Genomic DNA, 10,666 nt, shown 5'->3' with positions numbered 1-10,666 from the left:
ACACCAACCTTTAGCTTGATAGAGGCATTTGATGTATTTATTTCACTATGAATTTCTGATGCTTCTAAAAACTTTTGTCCACCTTTCATTCTTTAGCCTCTGCCCTTTCGGCAACAGATGTTCTCAAGCTGTTCGCCAAGGACTTCTGGCCCTGTGAAGCAGACTCACGTCACCCGGACGGCAGGTGGTCTGCAACAACAAAGGTCTCCTCAGATATCCCTGGAAGTATCGGGAGGGTGGTCCTACTCCATCCCTAGGGGCTGAGCTGTCAGCAGGCTAGTGATAATGACTGCCCCCCCAAAACCATGTCCTGTCCATTAGCTTTAACTACTAGGAACCTAATGCGATTGTAACACTGAGGAGCTGCTGCACCTGCTGCATCCTACCCTGCATTTAAAGTAAAGGCCTAAAACACAGAATTGATGGGAGAAATTATGACGTTTTAGGTCACAGACTCATTTAGACACACTGATGGGTATAAAACATTGCAGATATATAATCTAAATGAGCCCTGAGTGTTTAAGAAGCAATTTAAAACTCAAAACACACAACTGCAATGAATAAAAAATAGCTCCACAATTATCAGGTATAAATGTTTGGAGCACTTTCACAGCTGCTTTAATTTAAATACTCTGTCTCAGAATTATTCAGACAGGCAAAAACTGATGTCAAAATTTTTTATTTTAGATGAAATATACAGTATATTATATTTGGGGGGGAACAAAGTTTCATCTAAGACTAATTCAAATTTTCTCACAAAGAAAAATTTATGGCAAACACATTTAAACATAATTCTTTGGTTATGATTCTCAAACTTTCGCTCTTGGTTTAATTTTACACTTTCAGGTTTAACTCCGGTTTAACTGCTGGGAACATAAACATCCTGGGTGGGGTTTTAGCAACAATTACAAACTAAATTATTAAAATTCCGAAAGTTTTGACTAAAATTTTTTTTTTTTTAAAGATTAGTTTTAAATAATTAATTTCCACATTCATGCCTGCCTTTAATTACTTAAACTACATACAGTTGCAGATTTGAAAAACATCCCCACTGACTCAAAGTTGACAGTTCTCACCTGCAACTTCCTCAGATTAAGACACCCTTTGAGGTTTTTATCATTAACTAATCAGATGAATCTATTGAAATAATTGATTAACTGTAGTATAGAGACTAAAACAGACCTTTAGCTGAGCAGTTTAGCTTAGAGCAGTAATAAAGTTGTTAAAAACTTTGCATTAATTAAATCTTAGACCTCAAAGTGGAAAATCTTTGGCAGATTAATTGATTTGCAATATAATAGTTGCATTCCTAATTTGCATTGTTCATGTTTCTCAAATAGTTTTTTTTAAACAAAGGAAGCAGCGGAAAGGCAGAAGACCGTGGCAATTGTAATTTATTGCATTTAAGCAGATATACCTGTTCCAGGTATATCTGCTTAAATGCTTAAATGAATCTTGATATGGTGAGGTACTTGATTTCAAAAACTTAAATCTGAAAGCAAAAAGTTTGCAACTTAATTAGCTGCACATTAGGACCTGTACTTAAATGCATCATTGCATGGAGACCGCCAACTTTATAGCCCTGAGATATTGCAAGTTTTAACCTGCCTTGGATGAACATTTTGCCAAACTGGCTTTCAAAAAAAATTAAATAAAAAAAAACCCAATTCTGTGAAGAATCTTTAAAATTGTACATCTAAAAGGATTGTAAATCTCACTCAATACCCAATGCTCAAAGTGTGGCCCTGGCAATACATGGCCCTTAAGGGTGATGGGAAGGCAACTAGGATGCATGAGTTCCATCATTTATCAAAGTCTGTTGAGATTGTACACAGGTTTAAGACATTGGGCAAAGCATGCTACATATTAGCAAAAGCAGCCAAAAATGCAGGTGAAGTGGAAAACATGGCAGTTTTGCACAAGTTTTAAATATTTTCCCCTAGGTTCTCCTCATTTCCTCCAGAAAAGAGGAGTTTAAAGGCAGGCGTAGTTAAACCCCGAGAGCCAGGGTATTCCTGGGATTATTTTGCAAATGGTTGTGTGTACATTCTAGTAATTTTTCCCTAATTCAGAAGACTTGTCTGAAACTTTAATTGATAGTTTAAACTGGATTAGACTCTAAAGATCTTTAATCACTTCCCTTAATTTTCAAAACTTTAGGTATTGCTTCAGATAAGGACTTCAGCCCAGTTCTCTACATTGGAGATAAACTTTAATTACCCCCTCCCCACAGGAGGTTGAAAAATGGTCTTACACTGTCCTCTAGAGGAGACCAAGACTCAAGCAACATTCTGGCAATAAACCATTTAATAGAAGTTTGAAACATCACATTCAATATAAAAGTCAAATAAAAGTATTGCTGTACATTTTACAAAAATGTCACTCCAACATAAGTCTTAAAACAGTCAGTGGACATAACAGACCATCCTGAAGTTGTGCCACAAGCCTCGAGGTTCTGTATTCAAGTGAAACATGCAAGTTTTCAGTTGGCTTGCAAACTGTGCATCATGGATGTAGATAGTGTACTGTAGGGAGACAGCCAACTGAATTAGGATCAATTTAGGAGCTGGGTCACAACTTTAGTATAGTCACTTCAGGCATAAAATTCTCCTCGGTTGAACGAGAGTCCAACAAAAAATGTCCAGCTGCATTTAAAAGTCTTTAAAAATCAAAATTACTGTACAAAAGCCAGCACTGTGTGCTGCAGGTAGTCCTCACAGAGCAGCCTGCTTCGCAAGATCCTTGACCACTGATGACTTGAGCTGAGGGATGTTTGCGATCCTCATCTGCTTTGAGGTGGAGTATTTACCTTTGACGGTCTGCAAGATGGTCAACAGGTCAGTTTGACATCCAAACAATACAGAGCTGAATTATCCAAGGTAAGAACTTACCATGTGCTTCGTCAGGCCCTCGTTCACTTTAACCACGTTTTTGGCAATGTGCGCCATAACAGGAATCAAACTCTCTGCTGTGTAGTTCATGTAGTGCTGCAGAGTTATATCCTGTATGGTGACAAAACTAGTTCAGGTTTTGGGCCCTTAGATCTAGCTGAAAGAATAAGACGACAATGCATCTATACATACCCACTCTCCTGCATCCAGGACCTTCAGTGTGAGTGCCAGAGCAGCACTGGCAACCATAGAGGGAGGCATGTGAACCATCTCGTAGTCGATCATGCTGAGCTCCAGGAGGTATTTTGCCAGGGTGTGCTGCTCCGCCGTTACCTGAGGAACAGAGAAACGGCTCAACAGACCTGCCTGCGCAACACAGGGTGGTACGAAGAGCTGCCACAAACCTCGTAGATCTTTGAGGCCCGTCTGAGGAACTGCAGGGGCACGGGACGGCCGAGCTGGAACTTCAGCACCCGCAGGATGGTCATCTCCATGTCTCTGATCTGGGCGGTGGTGTAGGCCTGGTCAGTCACGTAGGCGAAGTCTGAGATCTCTGGTGGGTACATCTCTTCATACTTTGAGGCGAGGAACATGGCCGTCACTCCAACCAGCTGCAGCTGCTTCTTGGGGACTGGATGGTCCTGTTTGAAGCACGACCAAATTAACCATTATTAAGAGTCGTTTTTTTATTGCCGTGCTAGATGAGTAGGTTTATAGTTACCTGAAGAAAGCGATCAATAATCCCTACGGTCATGTACATCGTCTCCTGCAGGAGCCGGAACTTAATGCTGACTTGAACCAGCCAGTCAATGAGGATGGCCCTCATGTTACTGGTGACCTCCTGACCTTGCAGGTAGGTGGGCCTGACGTTCTGTTCAACCTGCGAGCAGACACTCAGGTTTAACTGCTGTCAGTTTAGACCAAGTTACTCCAGTTTAGTTTCCCCCTCACCTCAAGCTGACGGAGATACTTGTAGATGTCCTTCACGTACTCGCTGCAGAGCATGGGGTTATCATAGTCGTCTGCGTCAACGTCCCTGACAGCGGCTTCGAGGATAACGTCTGAAAATGCCTGACAGAGGTCAGCAGGCTCACAGCCAGAGGTCTCCATTGGGGTGGGAGACATAGTCACAGGTGGAACCTTGAAGAACAACATTTTTATTTATCAATTGATCTCACATTGGAGAAATGTACTTCTGTATTCAGCTCATCCACTTGGGGAGCAGTGTGGGATTATGGGTCTTGCTCAGAGTGGCAGACAGGAAGTAGGGCTCAAACTCAGAACCTCGGGTTTCCAAGCTTTATGCCCACTAGGCCACCACTCCCCACCATTCATGCCAGTCTGCATCAGTAGCACTTCATGGTCTCCAGCACATCGTGAACTCACCGGCACTTCAGGCACTTTCTCAACAGCAACACTTGGTTTGGGCCGCTCGGCCTTCTCGTCTTTTTCAGCGACCTTTTTCTTCTTGGCCACCACATTCTTAACGTTCTAAAAGAAGTGGAAAGATAAGCACACTGCATTTAATCACAACCCCCACCTCCAGAAATCTTTAACACCCAATAAACCCTAAAAGCCAACTTCCAACTCTAATTTCTTTGCCACATATTAGGTATTTTAGCCTTAATGAGAAACCTAGTTGCTGTAACCTTTATAGATGCCAAACTGTAGGAGTGTGAAGTTGCAACAAAACTGTAGGGAAATGCAAGGGGGCAATTCAGAACACATACATTTTATTTTTTTATTGAAATTTCTAGACTAACCTGTTTTGAAAAAAGTTCTGTTCTTATCAATTGTTTACATTTGAAAGATAACAGCATTTGCTGTAGACTTGCATGCCTACCCTAACATTCCAGGATAAATTAGTTTGCCCACACCCTTTATTAGGAAGCCCAGAAATAGAAACATTCTGATATACATACGTATATATATATATATGGCCCTCCATCAGGTTTATTTAACATCTCAGTCGACTTTAATGGTTGATAAAAGTGAACACACATTTACGTAGCGCCCCCTTGTGGACACCAAGAAAACGAGCTGTACAAATAGTAGTTCACTTTTTTTTAAAGTTGCTTAACCCCAATTAGAGCTCTTAGAAAGCAAGACATCGTTTAGGGTAACTTGTTATCTTTAAGAATATACTTTTACCTTGTTCAGAGTCTCTTTTTGAGCTGCGATGTTTCCGATCTCGCCCAGCGCAGCCCGAGGTTTCAGTCCGGGCCCGGTCACCGAGCAGGCCTTCAGGCCGCCGAGCTGCTCGGTCCTGGTGGAAGCGAGACGGTTCTGCAGAAAAACAAAAATAAAAGATCAACCTAACATGTCCTAAAAGCAAAGCACGCTGGAATAAGATCAGTTTACTATGAGGGAGACATATAGCTGAACAGAAAGTTGTGAAATCCCCACCTTTTTAAATTTAAAAATAAAGAAAGTTAAATGCTTTTTAACTAAAGGAAAAATAAACTTAAGAAGAGGAAGAAAAAGCATAAAAAATACTTACTCTGGTCACTCGAAGAGCCATTGTAAAATGTGCGTGGTTGCAGGAAACAAGCGAAGAATAGAAATGCCAGGAGCGCTTGGCTTGGGTAGGAACTCAGCAGTGATGGTTTAAATCCTAGCTCGCTGCGATCTCATTGGCTGAACGATAGAGACACCGCGGATGTGATTGGTCGAGCGCAGCTGCTTTAAACGCGTTTCCTGGACAACCGGCGGTGACGTGCCACCTGCGGGTGTTTCCTTTTCCTGTTACGTGTAGTTAGAGAGAGCGATGAAAAGCTGCCTAATGTAGGTTTATTTGGAAATTATTTAGGGAAAATAGAAGGTTTTACTTCACTATCGCGATTATTCCAAAACATAGAAAGGTGGATCAAACCAGCAATGATATTTTCAGAATATATTTTTTAGAAATATAATAACATTTGGAATAATATTGAAGGACCAACAATGTTGATACTCATTATATAAATACAAGTATTTCAATTTCAATTATATTTAAAATATAATAAATATATTTGGACTTGTTTTAAAGAAATTGAATTTTTATTGATCTCACAGTGGAGAAATATGGAGAAAATGGTTGTTATTTAATTTGTTCTTTTAATTAAATTGTAATTAGGTTTGGTGTTAAAAATGCATAGGTAGGCTTTGCCTGTTTTTTCCATTGTGACTTTTTTATTTGCCATTATTGTTTGTTAATTTCTTATTAAATAAAGGATAGATAGATAGATAGATAGATAGATAGATAGATAGATAGATAGATAGATAGATAGATAGATAGATAGATAGATAGATAGATAGATAGATAGATAGATAGATAGATAGATAGATAGATAGATAGATAGATAGATAGATAGATAGATAGATAGATAGATAGATAGATAGATAGATAGATAGATAGATAGATAGATAGATAGATAGATAGTCAGTCTATCTTTCGGATAATGGGTAGGCTAATTTAGAGACACAGTGTTTATCTATAAAACAACGAAAATACACATTCAAAAGTAAATAAAAACATTAACTCATTTTGGAAAATTTGTGTTTGAATCCTTGCATTTATAGGACATAAGAGTAAAAATAAGTGCTAATAAACTAATTAATAACAGGTTTAAGAAAGTGCAGGAATGGACAATATTTAGTCATTAATCAATTGTTTCAGTTGTAGAAAATACAATATACAGAAAAAATAATAATAATGATGAGATATATTAGTAATTCCCCCTAAGACAAAAATAAATAAACTAAAAACTCAATCTTGGGCTCTGTAGACCTCAGCTGTTTTGGTTAAGGTTAAAGTTCATGACAGGGAAGTTTGAAAAAACAGTGTGTGATTTAAATGATTTGATCCAAAAAAAGGAAAATACCGAAAAAGTATGTTGAATCTACTCAGCTAGATTTGATAGTCCAGTCAAAGTCCGGCTCTAAACCTGATTGGCAGGAATTTAAAGTCATTGACAGGACTGGACTCTGGTGATAATTCCTGGTAAGTAAATAGTGAGCGATAAGCACCAGGCCCTCTGCACTGGCTCTGGTCCTGCAGCTCTTTGAGTGAAGAGATTCCTAAGAAGTAATCAGATTCACCTTAATCTAAACCCCTTGGGTTTGTAGCAGCAATAGCTGGTTCAATTTACCCTACAAGTCTGCAGCACAAAAAAAAATTTGACAGACATCTTTCCCAACTTGTTTTTTTTTTTCAAATCAACAAAACAACAACTGTGTGTTTTAACTGGTGAACATTCCTTTCTTTAATACTCATCATCAACATGAAACTGCAACCCAGAAAAGCAGCTTTGCTGTTTCGCAATGTGCTGAAATCTTTGGTGGCCATCCAATCGCATGCTCACAATTTCCGTGACGTCTACCGGAAGTAAAATGTTTTTTAGAACCAATAGAGATGTGCCTATTGTGAACGATTCAATTCAAATTGCTGGTTCACTTATATGAACAATCGGAGAATGATTTGGTCTATGTTTAGATAACAGGTTTCTTAAGGTTTTCTTACACTGAAAAAAAGCTAAATTTTAACATTTACTTAATCATATTTAGTTACTTCAGCACAATTTTTCATGTCCTACCCGGCTAACATGAAACAATTGTGTTAAAGAAACTAAATATGATTAAATATACGCCAAAAACATTTTGCCTTATTGTTTCAGTGTAAGGGTCGGCGTCTTGCACGTTTACCTGCTTGAGCACCTCAGAAATATAAACTATAGCAGACTGTCTTGATAATAATGGAAAATCTCAATTGCATCATTGTCAAACATGTTTAAAGGTATAGTGGAGGATTTTGGTGAATTTTTTAAAAGACCCACCCACTCCACTTAAAAAAAAAAGCACAACCCTGTACCCGCTCCAGAGCGGGAATGCATATTAAATGCATGTTAGAGTGTGCACGAGCCCATTTCTCCTCGTGTACGCTCTGTTTAAAAGTTGCTGTTAGCATCGATCATACAAGCTTACTTTCCAAAACAAGATTTGCAATTTTTCCACTATGTCCGACTCACCACTGGTTAGTGAAAATGGGGATGAGCACGAAGGACGGCCTTACATATCACCAGAATGATTGACAATCAGGAGGACCGCTTATTTTGAAGATCCACCCAGATCAGAATCAGAATCAGAAATACTTTAATAATCCCAGAGGGAAATTACTTTTGTTACATGCTCCAGATACAGTTTTATATATATATATATATATATATATATATATATATATATATATATATATATATATATATATATATATATATATATATATATATATATATATATATATATATATATATATATATATATATATACATATCCAACTACACAAGATAAAAATAAAAAAAGATAAAAAATACATACACATATAGCTCTTCTGTAAAGAACATCCTTCACTATACCTTTAACTTTATTCATTAGTCTTGCTGGATCCTTTTGGCTTGTTAATCAGAGGTATAATGACTTTTCCTAAAAATCTAAATAATTTCGGAACTGGGGCTGCTCAGTGGCGCAGTGAGTAGCACTGCTGCCTTGCAGCAAGAAGGTTCTGGGTTTTCTTTATGCATGGAGTTTGCATGTTCTCCCTGAGCATGCATGGGTTCTCTCTGGGTACTCCAGCTTCCTCCCCACAGTCCAAAAAACATGACTGTTAGGTTGATTGGTTTCTTTAGATTCTCCTTAGGTGTGAGTGTGTGTGTGAATGGTTGTTTGTCCTGTTTGTCTCTGTGTTGCCCTGCAATGGACTGGCGACCTGCCCAGGGTGTACCCCGCCTCTCGCACATTAACTGCTGGAGATAGGCACCAACACCCCTTGCGACCCTAATTGGGACGAGCGTGTCAGATAATGGATGGATGGATGGATTTCCTAACTGTTTTGGCAAAAAAAAAAACATAAATGCGGGAACTGTAACTATACAGTCATACTTTTTTTCCTCACAATGTTTTTATCTCTGCTACTTACTTTTATCAAGGCTGCACTTTAAAGATTTAAATAGTCTAGAGAGCTGAACTTAAAGACTTTTTTGTTTGTTTACACTTGTTACGGCTGCAGTGGGTCTCTGCTTTTTCTTTCAGGGTCCTGGAGGCAGAACTTCTGCAGGTGTTATGTTTTTTCCCTGATTGGTGCTCTGCTGCTTAAAAGCTGTCATGCTGCAGCAGTCAGGAGGCTTTTTTCCTCCTCTCCCTCTTCAGAACTCCAGTTGATTTGGTTTGGTTTGGACTTTATGACTGAGTTTTGTTAGGTTTGTTTTGCGTTTGTTTATTTCTAATTGGTTATGGTTTTGTATTAATCTGTTTTGGCTTCTTATTTCAGGTAATCCTTTTTTTCAGTTTTTACTTAATATAATTTAATACATTTCCTTTTTATTAACTCTGAAAATCCTTGTGTGGTCTCCATTAATGTTACCCCACCTAACAAGCCAGGTGGACGTAACACACTTGTGTGTACAAAATGACATAATGAAATCTAAGTCTAAAGAAATGCATTTTCAAGATCCAAATGCTTAAAGAACATATTTTTTTTATTAATATGTCACTGATATAATGTGATAAAGTAAAATGTAAATTATTTTTCAAGAGATTATGTTTCAACATTTCTTTTGTACGGGAGCCATAAAAGGGGAGAGGATGACTTCTTCAGGAGCCCTGGCCCCAGTTGGCCCCTGTCTACAAGGACCCATAGTGAGACAGAGACGATCACACAGGAGTCGTTTATGTTTTAAAAGGAAAAGTAACAGGGGAGTGATGGCCTATTGGGTAGTGTATCGCACTTGAGTCCTGGAGGTTTTGAGTTCAACTCCCATAGACTTCCACCCTGGGTCCCTGAGCAAGACCCTTAACCCCACTCTGCTCCCCGGGCGCTGCACAATGGCAGCCCACTGCTCCCCAAGGGGATGGGTTAAATGCAGAGGTACATTCTCACATTTTACAAATGTGAGATCAAGAAAGTTAAATTGTTATTATTGTTCAGTGCTCCAAATTCTTATTTCTGATAAAAGCAAAATTGTGAGTTTTGTTAGAAATCGCTTGTGTTTGATTGATTTATTTATTTATTTATTTTAAATAACACTGGTTTTACATTTTAGGTGATTCTTCAACAACAGTCAAATTTGTCCGTTGTCAAACCCTATAAAGGTGATTGCAAAGGTGTATAAATATTTTTGCTTGTTTTACTTCATCACAATATGTAGAAACATTAACGGATAGAGGCTCTAGCATTTCTTTCAATATCTCATGAAATATTAGCATGCTAATCTCTGCTTTAGAGTTGGAATAAAACTTTTTTTTTGCATGACTTGCACATTCAAAGGAAATATAAATTGTTTAGAAAAGACGACCATTAAACCTGCTCTTGGGTTGCAAAACTTTAACTTATGTCCTTGTTTTGCTTCCTTCCATGAAGCTAACGTTCCATCTGATGTGGTTTCATGGAGACAGGGTTTGGAAAAAGTTTTGTGGTAGGTGGTGGAAATGAGAGGTGTTTTTTTTTATATGAAAAATTAATAAAATACTAATATATATTCCAAGCCCATGATATTTTTCATTTAAAATTAGGACCTCCTGTGCCTTTGTCAATAAAGTTATTGTTAAGTCAAATTAAATATATATATATATTTATATTTTCATCCATCCATCACGCTGATCCCAAGTGCGGTCACGAGGGGTGCTGGTGCCTATCTCTAGCTGTCTACGGGTGATGGCGGGGTACACCCTGGACAGGTCGCCAATCCATAAGCCAATTACCTAACAGTCATGTTTTTGGACTTTGTGAGGAAGCCAGAGTACTT

The 10,666-nt window shown here is 38.3% G+C and overlaps 1 protein-coding gene across 1 annotated transcript; it reads right to left on the bottom strand.

Annotated features, from left to right (window-relative positions):
- Window positions 1–2,289: 2,289 nt before the first annotated feature.
- On the bottom strand, window positions 2,290–5,544 carry ccnb1 (cyclin B1). Its single transcript, XM_038287626.1, has 9 exons — window positions 5,392–5,544; window positions 5,043–5,177; window positions 4,278–4,382; window positions 3,843–4,031; window positions 3,613–3,771; window positions 3,296–3,532; window positions 3,084–3,224; window positions 2,892–3,002; window positions 2,290–2,819 (listed from the first exon to the last, which is right to left on the bottom strand). Exons 1-9 carry the CDS (start codon window positions 5,410–5,412, stop codon window positions 2,715–2,717), a joined length of 1,203 nt encoding a protein of 400 aa, XP_038143554.1. The 5' UTR covers window positions 5,413–5,544; the 3' UTR covers window positions 2,290–2,714.
- Window positions 5,545–10,666: the final 5,122 nt, after the last annotated feature.

The sequence above is a fragment of the Cyprinodon tularosa genome, unplaced genomic scaffold (assembly GCF_016077235.1).
Source record: "Cyprinodon tularosa strain WSP-4 unplaced genomic scaffold, ASM1607723v1 ctg241, whole genome shotgun sequence".
Taxonomy (NCBI): Eukaryota; Metazoa; Chordata; class Actinopteri; order Cyprinodontiformes; family Cyprinodontidae; genus Cyprinodon; species Cyprinodon tularosa.
This window is presented reverse-complemented; position numbering and strand designations above follow the sequence as displayed.